At 38.1% G+C, this 13921-nt stretch overlaps 2 protein-coding genes and 1 pseudogene across 9 annotated transcripts; all 3 read right to left on the bottom strand.

Annotated features, from left to right (window-relative positions):
- Positions 1-1507: 1507 nt before the first annotated feature.
- LOC125218316 (heterogeneous nuclear ribonucleoprotein 1-like) lies at positions 1508-3914 on the bottom strand. Of its 5 annotated transcripts, none has more exons than XR_007175939.2 (4): positions 3446-3914; positions 2059-3074; positions 1918-1965; positions 1508-1644 (listed from the first exon to the last, which is right to left on the bottom strand). XR_007175939.2 is itself a non-coding variant. In XM_048119962.2 (2 exons), exons 1-2 carry the CDS (start codon positions 3668-3670, stop codon positions 2178-2180), a joined length of 1122 nt encoding a protein of 373 aa, XP_047975919.1. In that variant the 5' UTR covers positions 3671-3914; the 3' UTR covers positions 1971-2177. The 5 variants fall into 5 exon arrangements, 1 of the variants encoding a protein (XP_047975919.1); XR_007175938.2 differs by having other exon boundaries at positions 1508-1757; XR_007175937.2 differs by having other exon boundaries at positions 1508-1942.
- A 484-nt stretch (positions 3915-4398) lies between these two features.
- On the bottom strand, positions 4399-6220 carry LOC125220854 (uncharacterized; annotated as a pseudogene).
- Positions 6221-7082: 862 nt separating this feature from the next.
- Positions 7083-13538, bottom strand: TAF4 (TBP-associated factor 4). Of its 4 annotated transcripts, XM_048124369.2 has the most exons (16): positions 13209-13537; positions 12965-13073; positions 11397-12052; positions 11207-11302; positions 11044-11116; positions 10645-10939; positions 10215-10554; positions 9719-9846; positions 9539-9626; positions 9036-9171; positions 8891-8946; positions 8636-8692; positions 8362-8502; positions 8208-8273; positions 7872-8130; positions 7083-7496 (listed from the first exon to the last, which is right to left on the bottom strand). In XM_048124369.2, the coding sequence occupies exons 1-16, from the start codon at positions 13245-13247 to the stop codon at positions 7330-7332; spliced, it is 2706 nt and encodes a 901-aa protein (XP_047980326.1). In that variant the 5' UTR covers positions 13248-13537; the 3' UTR covers positions 7083-7329. The 4 variants fall into 4 exon arrangements, with proteins under 4 accessions (XP_047980326.1, XP_047980325.1, XP_047980324.1 ...); XM_048124368.2 differs by having other exon boundaries at positions 10215-10939; positions 11397-12049; XM_048124367.2 differs by having other exon boundaries at positions 10215-10939; positions 13209-13536.
- Positions 13539-13921: the final 383 nt, after the last annotated feature.

The following is a 13921-nucleotide window of genomic DNA, read 5'->3' on the forward strand; positions in this document are numbered from 1 at the left end:
ATATATAAAAATAAAACAATTAAATTAGTGATGATGTAAAAATGAAATGTTGAGTTAGGGAGAAATAAGGGAGAAATAAGGGAGAAACCATTGTAGGGGTTGGCTAAAAACTGGGGATAAAATGTGATGCTGATGTGGCGCTGATGTGGCAGGAGTTAGGGAGAAATAAGGGAGAAATAAGGGAACTCCATTGGGAGTGCTCTAATAGAATTTTCTAGTGCTAGTGGGATGACGTTAGGGTGATCCGACCCAACCCGGCCCTGCATCCATTCATCCTTGAGATACAGGTAGTGGCTGCAAGCTTTCCCCGTCGTTCAAAACAAGCATGGGACTCATTCTACGATGATAGCAAACTCCGGTTTCCTAAGCATAAATCGTCATCTATATAAATTATTCAAACCAAGTTCAACATATCTGATGTCATGTGCAAATGTTAGCAAATTAAATGAAACAAACAAATGGTTTCAAATGATTTTAAGATTGAACCTTCAGAAAAAAATTTAGATGAACAAATGGTTTTAAATTTTAGACTCTAAAAGAATTGATGTGTTCATCACCATCTTCTCACCAACTATAGTGTATATATGGCAGTAAAATTGGTGGTGGTTGTATCAATCTTATAAAAATCATGGTAGCAATAAACAGAATGGAGGAATATATTAGACGTTTTGTAAGTATGTGGATAGGCTAGAGGATATGATTATTTGGAAGAGTGGGAACCGGATGTAGCAATTGTAATTTTAGAGTAGATGTTTATTAGATGAAGTTTTAATCTGGCGAGTAAAAGAAGATGAAACTAAGTAAGCAGACAAAAACACAAGCGATGAGCTACTCAAGTATAGGACAAAAAACTGACCCGCTGCGAAACTACAATCCCCAGTTTATCGAGTGGTGATGCGTCTGAAATCATTAAAAACTAGTGAAATCATTAAAGAAGACGACAAGTTGCTTCTCCAACTCAATGACGCCTCTCTTTTTTTCTTGCTCTTTTTCTTTGAAATTTTGAAATTCTATGCTTTACTTAATTTTTCAGACAATTTTTAACGTTAATCAAAAATTAAACAAGACAACATAGTTGTTGATAAGAGGTTTTTCTTTCTTCTTTTAATCAATAAGTCGGATTAGAACTATTATTGATTTTTTACACAACAGAAATAAGCAATAAAACTCTTACATCACATAAATTTGTTATTTTAAAGCTTACGAGATGCAATTAACATTTTAAAAGTACTTAGTTAGCACTAATGAAAATATACAAGTAGTTAGTACTATATGTTTGATGAGGTGTTGATTTAATGGCCGATGCAAGCGCTGTGTTTGGCTTTCATAGTAACTAGTAAAAGAAACGTGTTTGAACAATTAAGTACCTAAATTCATAGCTCAGTAAACTCAATCTTTGAAAGCAATTAATTCTTGGTGGCCAATAATTCAAGCTCACTTCAATGCTTGAAATCGTATTCCGGTGGCAAAGTTGTTCATAATTTGATGATATAATTGAGGGAAATACTGAACATCAACATTAATGCATCTGTATTTCATAATTCATTGGAGTAAAAGCATATCCTTCACAATTGAAAATTGCTATACAACACTTGTCACCACAAAACAAGTCCCACAACCTCTGCTTCTTCTGTTCTTCAATAGCTAATATGAAACACAAAGACAACTTATGGTGACAAAATGATTTACACTCAACAAGAGTGCAGATATTCATTTCACTTGACAGTTTACAGAGGAACTCGGATTTATCATAAGCACTGCACAAAGTAGATACATATGACCACCAAAGATTATCACACAGCTGACTCGAAAATCAGTTCAACACATTTCTGAAACCCACTTCAAAACAAGACTGAACGTAATAAACGAGAACCATACTAACAAGCATCATCCAAGCAACAGCGAGTCAGGGCATACCTTCAGCTAGCTTGATCAAACCAAACTGTGTCAAACAGATCAGAAACACTGTATGAAAAAAATAAATTTATGAATAAATTATATTACAATAACTGAATCCAGATTCCATTGATTTTTAAAATTAAAAACAGGAAAACACACCAAATCTTTCAAAGAATTTGAAACAGATCTAGCACATGGACATTGGAATAATGATAACCAACTCCGCCAGTGGGAGAACCTTCTAACATGTCAATATCCACAATCAAGACGTCAAGCAGTCAGCTTGAGTTAGCAGCTTGGTAAGACATATCACTAACTCTGTGACTCTGTTTGCTAGCCACACCTCCAAAGTTTCTTCCAGAACCAAAAGAATTGGCATCTACATTATTTATACCAGTCTGAGGGGGTGTTGATTCAGCTGTGTGTTGAGCATCTCCACCCAAGATCCCACCATATCCGTTAATAGACAGTCCCATCACTCCAGGCCCGCCATTCACATAGGAGGGATAGACAGGAGCACAACTTCCATAAGGCAGGAAACTTCCCCTGACACCAACCATCGCTGGATTCCAAGGACTCCTCGGAGCAATTGGAGCGAGACCGTAACTAATTCCACCATACCCTCCAGAAGGAGGATATCCACCACCAAATATCCCAGCTCCATATGGGTAGCCAGCCACATTACCACCGTAACCAGGGAAATACCCAAATCTAGAACTATAAGGTGTGTAACTCCCCTGCTGATAAGAATTGAAGCTAGTAGGGCTCCTTCCGCCACCTAATCTTCCATTATAACCAACGCTACCACTACCAAGTCCATCCTTTGGCACAGCCCTTTTAACCTCAACAAGCTTTCCAGTCAATTCGTGGAAATTCTTCTGCATAACTTCCTCTACAGAATCCTCTGAGTCAAAGGTAATAAAACCAAATCCCCTCGGCCTATGAGTCAGATTATCATGCATCACAACTACATCAGTAATCCTACCAAAGTTCTCAAAGTAACCTCTGAATTCTTCTTCAGTCAAGTTAGCCGATAAACCCCCTACAAAAATCTTCTTCGTCCTAAACTGCTCGTTGCTCCTACAGTTAGCCCTACTGTTATTCCTACTCAATCCCCTGTTATTGTGTTGTTGACTTTGTTGTTCGCTTCTGGGAATGGCCCTTTTGACTTCCACCTATAAGAATGAGTCATACAAAAGCTTGAAAGGTTAAACAACTCCAGCCAATGAACAATAGTATCAAGTTTTCAATATACCAGAAAAGTAAAACATTTTAACATCAAAAAGGAAACTCATGACAAAAACCTGCAAACAGCCATAAAATACTCCTCCATTTGCAAAACACTAGTATGAAAATAGAGCAGCGAGAAAGTAGAATCCAATTTATCCAGACATGCACTGGAAAAAAACAAAAAGGAAAGAGAAAAAAATACTAATTGACATACACAGAAGCGCGAAAAAGAGAGAATTTTAAAGAATATAAAATCAGCCGACAAAATAAAGCAAACGAGAGCAAATATAAAAAGTATAATTAAGAAGGAGCAGACCGTTCTGCTGAGAATTTGATGGGAATCCTGCAGAGCGCGGTCGACGGCGGAAGATTCGGAAAAGGTGACGAAAGCGAAGCCCCTGGGGCGACCGGAATCCCGATCCCGAGCAATCACGGAGCCCAAAACGACGCCGTAGTTGCCGAAATGGTCCCTGAGCACATCGTCCGTCGTGTCCCACGAAATGCCCCCGACAAACAGCTTATTCTGCTCCGAATCGTCCATGGTTTCACCTGAATTCCAATTTTCGCGGGTAAATTAGCCAGGGGAGAGGGGGAGGTGGGGAATTCGGGGGAGGAAACTAGGGTTTTTTGTGGGGTGGAGCGCGGAAGGAAAAATTGGGGGGAAAGAGGGAAAGGGAAAGGCGGGGGAGTGTGTGTGTGTGTGAGAGAGAGAGAGAATTGTTTGTTAGAAGTAAGAGAGAGAGAAAAAGGGATCCCAAAAGTGAGGAGAGTGAATCTGAATTGGGGGTGTGTTCAAAGGGCTACACGTTGGAGAGTTTTTATCATATTCTATCTAGGATTCTATTTTCTTCTCCTTGCTTTTATAAGGAATCTAATTAAATATTCCTTCTGTCCACTACCATTTTTTTTTATATTTTCTTCTTCTTGGTTTAGTTGTGTTATACTATGACTAGTATATAGTGATTTGAGGCAGACAAATCTCATATCCACTTCAACTTCAAATTTAGTTTTTATTCTTACAATTTATGATTTCACAAAAACTTATGTATTTATAAGCTAATACCAGTAGTGAATCTTTGTATAAAATGGGAAGCTAAGATTAGAACCACCCTTGTACAAATGCTAAGGAACTTTATATGGGCTTGCCGTCAAAGCCAACATATAACTATAACCCAGGACTGGAGGCCCAACTTTAGAATTGCTCTGGACAGGCCCATATCTATATTTGAATTGTTTTTTGTATGTTCCCAACTTTTTATATACAAAAATATAATTTCGTCTTTTTAATTCGAATATCAAAATTGAGACGGCAGGAATGTAAAATATGATACGAAATTAACTACTACTACTATGATATACATTTTCCTTTAAGAATCTGTCGAGGAGATATTTTCCAAGAAAGGTTCAATCATGTGAAGCTCATTTCTCCTTAACAAACTCTGCACAATAATGTTGTACGTCACCGTGTTGGGCGCACAACCACGGTTCTTCACCTCTACGAGCAAACGTTTTACTTCCTCCACAGACCCTTCGCGACAAAATGAACCAATGATCATATTATACATACGAACATCGGGTTGCAAACCTCTAGAAGGAAGCTTGTCGAAAAGTTCTCTTGCAACATCAAATTTTCCATTCTTGCATAATCCATTAACATAAGCCCCATACGAGACTATATCGGGATTAACTCCTTTCACTTCCATCATGCGTAGTAGCATAAGAGCTTTATTAGTTTCCCCGTTCCTGCACAACCCATCCAACAAGATATTAAACGTATACAAGCTATGATTCACTCGCTGAGCTTCCATATCCTTGAAAAGCTCCCACCCGTCAACAAATCTGTCTTTACTAAATAATCCGTGTATCATGGAATTGTACGTATGCGTATTATGCTCCAAACCTTTACTAGGCACGTCGTGGAAAAGAAGCAAAGCTTCATCCACTCGTCCCATTTTGCAGTATCCGTTTATTAAGGTGCTATAGCATATGATATCGGGTTTAAGCCCCTTCTCTACTATGGAATCAAAAACCTCTCGTGCTCTGTTCATTTCCCCTCGCAAACAATATCCATCTATCAATGCACTATAAATGAAGACGTTGGGACGGATATTCCGTCCCAACATAACTTTAAGTTCATCCTCGGTCTCTTTCATCTTTCCTTCCCTGCATTAAACATCTATCACTATACCAAAAGTAACAACATCCAACGATACATTAGCATTCGCTACATCATTCAACAAATCCCTCGCGTCCTTCATCCTAGCAGCATCGCACAACCCCTTTATCATCGAATTATACTTGAAAACAGCAATCAAAACACGCTTTTCAACCATCCTCGAGAAAAGTTGGAGAGCGTCATCCACCATCCCGCCCTGGCACAAGCCGTCAAGCAACGCGTTATAAGCCTTAACATTAGGTCTCCACCTAGTTCTTTCAAGTCTACTAAGCAAATCACCAGCTGCACCAATTTCATCAGCTTTGCAAAGCCCATCTATCAAAGTCAGAATCATCACATCATTAGGCTCGCATATTCGGAAACGCAAAAGCTTCTTGAACAATTTCATGGCCTCATCGGGCTTACCATCCAAGAAGAGACCTTTAATGAGGGTGCAGAATGTTGCCACATTTGCCACATTATAGCAAAACCGAAGTCGACACGTCGAAGAAGGCAATAGCAATTGATAGCGATGCTCAATGTGTACTCATTCACCGGGGCACCCCTCAGGCGCATTTCGTCGAACAGGTTGAGGGCGACGGAGTAGTGCTTCAATTTCACCATGGAATTCAACAGTTTCGTGAAATCGACGACTGAAGGGTGCGGACGAATTCGCAGCATCTCGTGAAACAAGCGGATGGCATCGCTTAATTCTCTGACGCAGCTGAAATCTATTCTAGGCTGCCTTGGCGGGAAGGGAGTGTGCCTGTCGCTGTGGAAGTAGGAGGAGGGGAGAGAGAGTGGGGGAATGAGAATGCGGCCTGATTTGTGTGATCTTGAAGAAGCAAAAACTCTTGATCGAATCAGATCAACAACGCTTCTGCGCATCTTTCTTTCTTATTGAGTTTGAATGAAGGGGAAAATGAGTTGAAACTTGAAAGCTTTAGAATTTATCATTTTTGTAATTTTATTATTAGCTTATCAGTTATCATTATTATAATCGCACATTTTTATCTGATTCTTGCATTTTTTTTATTAACAGTTATTATACATCTATATACATTATTTTGGGTGAAATACTAAATAAACTACAAAAGATGATCAAATTCAAGTCAGTCTCATAATTTTCATAATTAAAAATTAAATCACGAAATTTTTGCAATCATTTCCGACGTTTATACGCTATTGTAGCACCCAGTTTAAAACAAATTAATAAAATGGCGCTGGGCAAAACAAACATCTAATTAAGTTCAAAACGATGTTTTTGTCCAGGTGTTTTAAACCGGCTGCTACATCAATGCATAACTTGCTGAAAAATGAAAAGGGAAGGATGAGATAATTGCAAAAAAAATAATCTTTCGTGATTTATATTTCAGATTTTGAAAAGTGTGGGACGTACCATAATTTAATAATCTTCCGTAATTTATTTGATAATTTGCCATCGTATTGTTAAAACACAAAATAGATAGATAAATTGTGTCTCCTTGTGGCTGCAAAATTTTATCAACAATTATGTTTTTGATGTGGCAACAAGAAATTTTTGTGCTTTACTAGAAATAGGGAATTTTGGGGCAATATAAATTTTAAGGTGAAATTAGTAAAATATGAGAGAATGAGAAAAATAATTGAAAGAGTGTTACTAGATTAATGAGTCCATTTTATTGAGCCCATTTTATATGTAGTGTAATGTATGATGAAAATGTTTCCAAAAATAGACCGTGGACAATTTGGGAGTAAAATAACTAAAGGAGACAATTTTTTAAGAAGAATTGAGTAATATTTGCATTTTAACAAACACTGGCTTAAACAATTACTCCTATTATATAACTATAGCTGAACATACTAGTATATGGTTAAAAGACCCAAAAACAAGTCTCTAAAACTAATTTATTCTTTCTAATTTATATAATTAAGGATCCAGATAAATTGATCGGAAACAACAACTGCTAATCTATGGAGTAAGGAGCATCATCGCCAACTCTAACGCAAATGACACTCTCAGATTGATTATGTCTTTATCTTGACAACCAAACGGGCCCTTTGAGTTATTCGCTGGGAGCATCGGCACTAACCCTGTTATATAGGCGGTAGAGCAATGTGGATTTTGCCATTTGAGGCTCTCTTTCTAATACAGCAATCACGTCCTTCACTGAAACGCTCCTAGCCACCCGTGGTACAACAACTTGATTTCGTGCCACTTTTCTGATTGACGCTGTATGCATTATGACAAGTCAGCAAGTCTCCAAGTAATGCATGGTATCAAGTTGAATACAACTTGAGGTATCTGATACACTGAATTTTCACAGACAATGACAATAAGATCAACAGGCTTAAGCAGTTTCCCTAATAACACCAGTTCGATAACATATCTAGGTCGCACAATATGTTTCCTGAGTGCTACCGAACCTTGTCTCTTCGTTTTAACAAGATTAAAATAAAATGACAATGCTTGAGTGAAGTGTAATCTATATACTGTATTATGGAGCGTATAGTTAACGTTCTAGGTCCTGCGAGAGTAGTATTGACATTTTGCAATTTTCAGGCAATTATGCTTTAACTACTTCTGCTAGCAATATTACCAACTTACCAGGAGTTGTGAGAGCAGCAGAAGGATCCCGCTTTTCGGATTCTTGATTTTCCCTTGTGTTTCTTGTAGAGGTTGCTAAAGGCTTTCGTCCCACGTCTTTGTTAGTCTGGGGAGTAGATGACGTATCAGACCCTCCCTGTTTCTGCTTGGCCTCAATCATTAATTGCCATCTTGATGTGATATCACCCACTCCAGTAGCAGCTCGAACAGCAACGTTTGCAGCTGTTGCGCGCATTTTATCATCTTCCTCTTTATTAACCTGCATGACAAGAAAGGACTTCCATTAATGCTATTTCCGCATCATATGCAGCTTTGGAGAAATTTTAGTATGAATACCTTCACCGACTTTCCACGACTGTCATCCTTATCCTTATCACCATCAGCTCCTGTACTACTTTCCGACTGCAAATTAACAAAATCAAGATACAAAGTTCACACAGTTTCTACAGAGGTCACATGGGAACTGAAAATGGTAGGACGTGATAATTACTTCACTGAGTTTCTGCGACTTTTCAGTTTCAGCCTGCTTTTTCTCCCAATCTTCACGAGCTTTGGAATTTATGGCCATAATCTGTTGTCGAACATCAGAGGTGATAACAGTCTTGTGCCTTGACTTCTCCACATCAACTCGCTGCAAAATTTACAAGAAATTAGACAGATAAACATAAGTAATTAATATGAAGATGCATACTTCGCTGATCGCTCCAGACATATCATAAGAAGAAAAATGAGCACATTATAGAAAGTGAATCTTAGAAAGTAACCTGTTTTGAAAGTCTGATCACGTTAGATAGGATTCCACGCATTCTCTCTTCTGTGCACTAAAGGAAATATGCCAAAAAAATAAATTAGATAGTTTACTGATGCTTGTGTAAAAATTGAGGAAATTTTGTTATAGCCTGCCTAGGAAATATATTTCGACATAGTAAAATGGAGTATCTTTTAGTGTGCCACACGATAGGTAGAGAAGATATAGGAAATTCACATTTACAGCACAACTTAAGCTATCACAATCTTACCAAGGACAAGCATCGCTCCACATCACTACTCATATTCTTTAAACCACATTTTGCCACTGTCAGGAAGCATACAGATCACAAATTAAAAAAATGAGGACGAAGTTCATGAAAACAAGTAAAGTATGGTCAGTTAGGAAATACTAACTTATCTCCACCATCATTTTCTGAAGTGGTATCTTCTGCAATATCAACTTCTCTTCTTCTTCTTGAACAACCCGTCGAGATGCCTCTGAAACCCGGCTGTCTTCCTTGGATCCAGAAAAGAGTTGTTCCTCCTCCTCCTGTTTATGTATTTTATGTCATGTAAGTAGCAAAGTGTATTTTATTCAATATCTACATTTACTAAATATCAGTTGTGGTAACGAAATCAATTAAGAAATTACAATCGTTTGAGCTCAAAAGAAAAAAAAATTATAATTTCATTCATACTGCATTTTGTATAGATACCAAATATGGGAATCATTTTATCCTTTCCTTCATGTCCATCACTCCATCCCCAAACTCATTTTGATTTAGTCATACCAAATTTCAGTTCTAGATACTAGCCACCAACTTAATGCACAAGGAATACAAGCAAAAACAAGGCAGAGTGATGAATAAAAACATAATCATGTTTCAAGTATAATGTTGAGGTTGAAGGAGGGTTACCCTGAGGTTGACTCCGCTCACTGCAGTCACATCATTGAGATGCTCAATGCTTTGATCAACAAAGGATCCCGACACTTTTTGCTTCTTACTGTTGGAACAAGTTTATGAGAATCCATTAGTAACTTGAGAACAATATGTTTTTAATCAACAAATTTGTAGATCCATGAAAATATATTGCACCTTGATGGAGGTGAAGAGCCAGGGGCTTCCATTGGCTTCTTCTGGCCAGCCATAGGCTTTTTGAGGGGAGCCTTGGAATTACTTCCAAGACCAACAGGAGTTGTTAGAGAAGGAATCCGAGAGCTTGACTGACAAGATGAGAAAGAAAAAAAATAAAAGATAAAATATATGACAACTTAAGGAAAAAACATATAACAAGCCTGAAATGTAAGCACAAGAGTTTGCTAAACAAAATAAGAGAACAAGGAACTCCCCCCCCCCCCCCCCCCCAAAAAAAAAGAAAGAAACAAACCAGACCAAACCAAACCAAACCAAAAAGATGCAGTGAGGGTGGTCTAGAACCATATAGCATGCACATCAGAAGTTCATGCCTCCCAAGTATATAAGTTTATCGATTTCTGGTACATAGCATGTGCACAAAATAGGAATTGCATTAGTCTAGCCTGAAGCCAATCATGAGGATGACAGAACAGAAAAACTAGAGAGTCTCAAATACCATAATGTTGGTCTCCATCAGGCTGGGACTTGGAGAGGAAACTGAGCTTGATGGCATCAGAGTGGCGGGCGCTGTGAGACCCGTTCTTGATGATTGTATATCAAAAGATTCATCCTTCAAATTCAGATTCCCAGAAGCAGCACTGCCCAATCTTTGGTGTTCATTTAACTGATCCGATGGTTCCTGCTTTACATGAGTCATGGATGACGTAATAGAATTTTTCTGTTCTTTGCTGGTGGATGGTGGCCACTGGACTTGATTTTGTTGCAGCGCTGGTTTGCTATTCATGTGAGACAAACTTCCAGCTGGAATTTTCTTTGGATCAGTAAGAGAATGAGACCTATCAAATGTAGACATGTTTGTCACATTCATGGGCCGGGATGCTGGCCCCAAGTGATTAACAGCCATATTAGGATGAGATGGAGCCTGCCTCATCTGAGAATCATGAGGTTGTGGCCGGATAGGTGCAGAAGATGCAGCACTAGTTGTCTGGAAAGGCGGGTAACCACTCCCAGCACTTCCATATGTTGGAAAAGATGTCTGTGAGAATTGCATATGCTGCTGTTTATTAATCCCCTGTGCTGGAAATGCAGGATGCTTCATCTCATGACCTAAACCTGAAGTGGAAGTTGACAACTGGCCTACTTGTGCTCCATGTGAATCTGCTTGCCTCTCCATCTCACGTGATTTAGTTGCATTACTGTCACTTATTGAATTGCTCAAATCTGTTGGCATTGTGATACAAACAAGCAATTAGCAGATTTAGCATTAGATGTGGTGTCTGAAGAAACTTTTTGACGGGTTAGGTTTTGAGAGAGAATTGCACCACCTGAAGGCATTTGTCGTCCGGCCTGAGGCTGTGGTTGAAATTGATTAGGAGCAGCTTGTGTGTTCCTAGCAGCCTGAATATCATTTTTGCAGTTGATCAGACTGCATTTCAAGGATTCAAAACAACCATAAATGCATTAAATGACATGATGCTCATAACATACCTGAGTCTGCAGTTTGTACACAGCCATTTTTAACATCTGGTCTCCAACAATACTTCTCATATGCCGGACAAATCCATCTTTAGAGATTTCATTTTTCTGAAAGCAGATTGTCAGGATAAAGATAATAAGTATGATTTGGTCATTCTAGAAGGATAAACATTTCTTTGCTAGTAAAGAGCAATAAGTCTACCTTCAATTTAAAGTAAAGAGTGTGAAGTTGCATAGCTCTGTCCTTGTCAAGTTGGGGTTGTATGATAGGAAGCAACATGCCAAAAGGAACTTGTTTGTTCAATTTTAATGCACTAACAGACTGTTGACTACTGCTCGTCATGGTCTGTGGATTACTCATCCCTGGGGATATTGCCTGTTGACTAGTAGTTGACATTCCTGTAGTTTGCTGACTCAATGAAGGCAAGACTTGGTCATTATTGATTCCCATACTTGTCTGTTGCTCATTTGATCCCACTGTCATTGATGGTTGATGGGTAACAATTTGTAATTTGTTCATCTGCAATTCTTTGTCTGGCTTTGTTTCATGACCCAGAACTTGTGCATCGACGGGTTGTTCTCCGGATGATTGCCCGCCCACTGGTTGGGGTAAAGGGAAGGTGTTCCGTTCGTCCTGCTGGTTGGGATTAGGCTCATGGGAGGTGTTATCGTCCTCTTTTCTGTTCTGAGAGCCGGAGTCCTGTCTTTGCAGCTCCACTTCAGAAGAATGCTGGTCCTTTTCTCCCACGTTTGCAATATCCTGCCCACTCTGGAATTTAGCAGTCCCGTCATGACTGGATGTGTGCCACTGAGGATTAAACTGACTTGTCATGTGACTGCTTCCTTGAGACAAGGCTGCTGGGATGGTTGAATTGCATGGAAGAGGAAAATCATAAATTTTAATGTTGTCAATAATGAAGGTGTTAAAATAAGTAACTAAAACTAACAGTCTCATACCACAGATTTTTGAACTGGGATAACAGGCACTATCTCTTCAGTCATAATTCAAAATAATCCTTCATGCTTAGTTATAAATCGATAGAAGTAGCTTGCGAAAACCTTATATAGGTGAGGTAATAAAAAACAAACTTGCTATAACCACATGATAAATTTGGAAATGAGTGATATACGGTTCATTCAGAATACTCATTAAAGAAGTTAATAAAGGTGTATGGGTTACATAACACATTGTTCTGTTCAGAAAGGATGAAAATCATTTTAGTGAAGTGCTCCACATAATTTGTGAATCCACTCAATCCAAGAAAGAACATAGTCAGATATCAGAGGTGAACACAGACCTAAGCCTCAAAAGTGAATGAAAGAAAAAATAATACGAGTACTGCTTTTGACCACAAAGTTATCATGGATTGGATGTTCAAACATCTCAACTTTCATGCTATCCATACCTTCTTTTCCATCTAAAATTTTCTCCAATGCATTTCATGTACAGCTAAATCTTATATTTTGGGTTTGGCATAAAATAGGTTTCTTGGGAAAAGCTTACCTCAAATTTCACAATTTATCTCAATTACATACCCTAAACCTATTTTCTCTTCAATGCCATGCTAAAGACCCTAGCTTTTCAATTCCTTCAAACCCATCTAAACCATAAAATTGAAGTCTATGCACAAGTTCATCTCTCCTTTCTTTTTTCGAAAACCCTCATGCTTTGTCTAAGCAGTAAAAGGAGGAACTCCATAAAATATCTAAGCTAGCAAGGCATAAAGAAGTCTGGCACCAAAATTAAAGTGACTCAAAACTAAGAATTACCGGCACTGGAATCAGAGGGATCCTCCTGCATCGAAGTATTCCCTTCAATGTCTCTGTTCAATTCCGCTGTGAAAGCCTCCACGTCTGCGCCCGAATGCATAGTTTCATCCTGCCAAATAAAAATGTTGTTGCATCAAAACTCAACAAACGCAAATAAATGTTAATAGAATGAAGATGCCCAAATTCAGAGGGCACAAATTGGCAAAGCCTGTATGAGTATGTACCATTATGGCGGGGAACTAACCTCGTCTTCTTCGAGGAATTTCATGATGTTAGGGTCCATAAGACCTGATTCCGAGCTGTTCTCTGCAGAAATTCCTTTTGATTCGCAATTTGGTGAAGAAATTTGAAAGGAGGAAAAGGCTCGACCAACAATAAACAAAATACAAAATTGACTGCAAATTTGAAGAGAAGGATCTTGGAAACTGATTTTCAATCAAAAAACGCTTCCGATTTCGAAAATCCGGCCTTCTAATTAGAGATTATCGGGTATAAATTCGACAAAAAACGCCTCTTTCGCTGTGTCTCTGAATTTCAGAGCTCGTATCCTTCTGCGGGCTTTGAAGCTGAACGCATTTTAACTAATTGCCTTACTTTTGTACTCCGTTGAAGAGTAAAGAGCTGTGCCAATAATACGACGGCGTTTTGTTGCAATTTTCACAAATTTTAGTTTATTCAAACCAGAAGTAATCCATTAAAATAGGCGATTTATATTGAAACAATCACACCCCGCCTCCTCAAGAAATAAAACAGTTTTTTTAATAATTTACCTATTTAACTATTAATATTATTACAAATTAATATAATATCAAAATAATTCTTATTTAAAACTATAATTATAGCTAATTCGTTGTAGAGTAACCAATTTCTAGTTATAATTCATTTTAACTAAAACATCATCAAATTTGGAAAGTCATTTTTTAATTTAAATTTATTAACTTTCAATTATAAAACTCT

This window comes from Salvia hispanica, chromosome 1 (assembly GCF_029641045.1).
Source record: "Salvia hispanica isolate PSC_SH4W2 chromosome 1, Shi_PSC_v1, whole genome shotgun sequence".
Taxonomy (NCBI): domain Eukaryota; kingdom Viridiplantae; phylum Streptophyta; class Magnoliopsida; order Lamiales; family Lamiaceae; genus Salvia; species Salvia hispanica.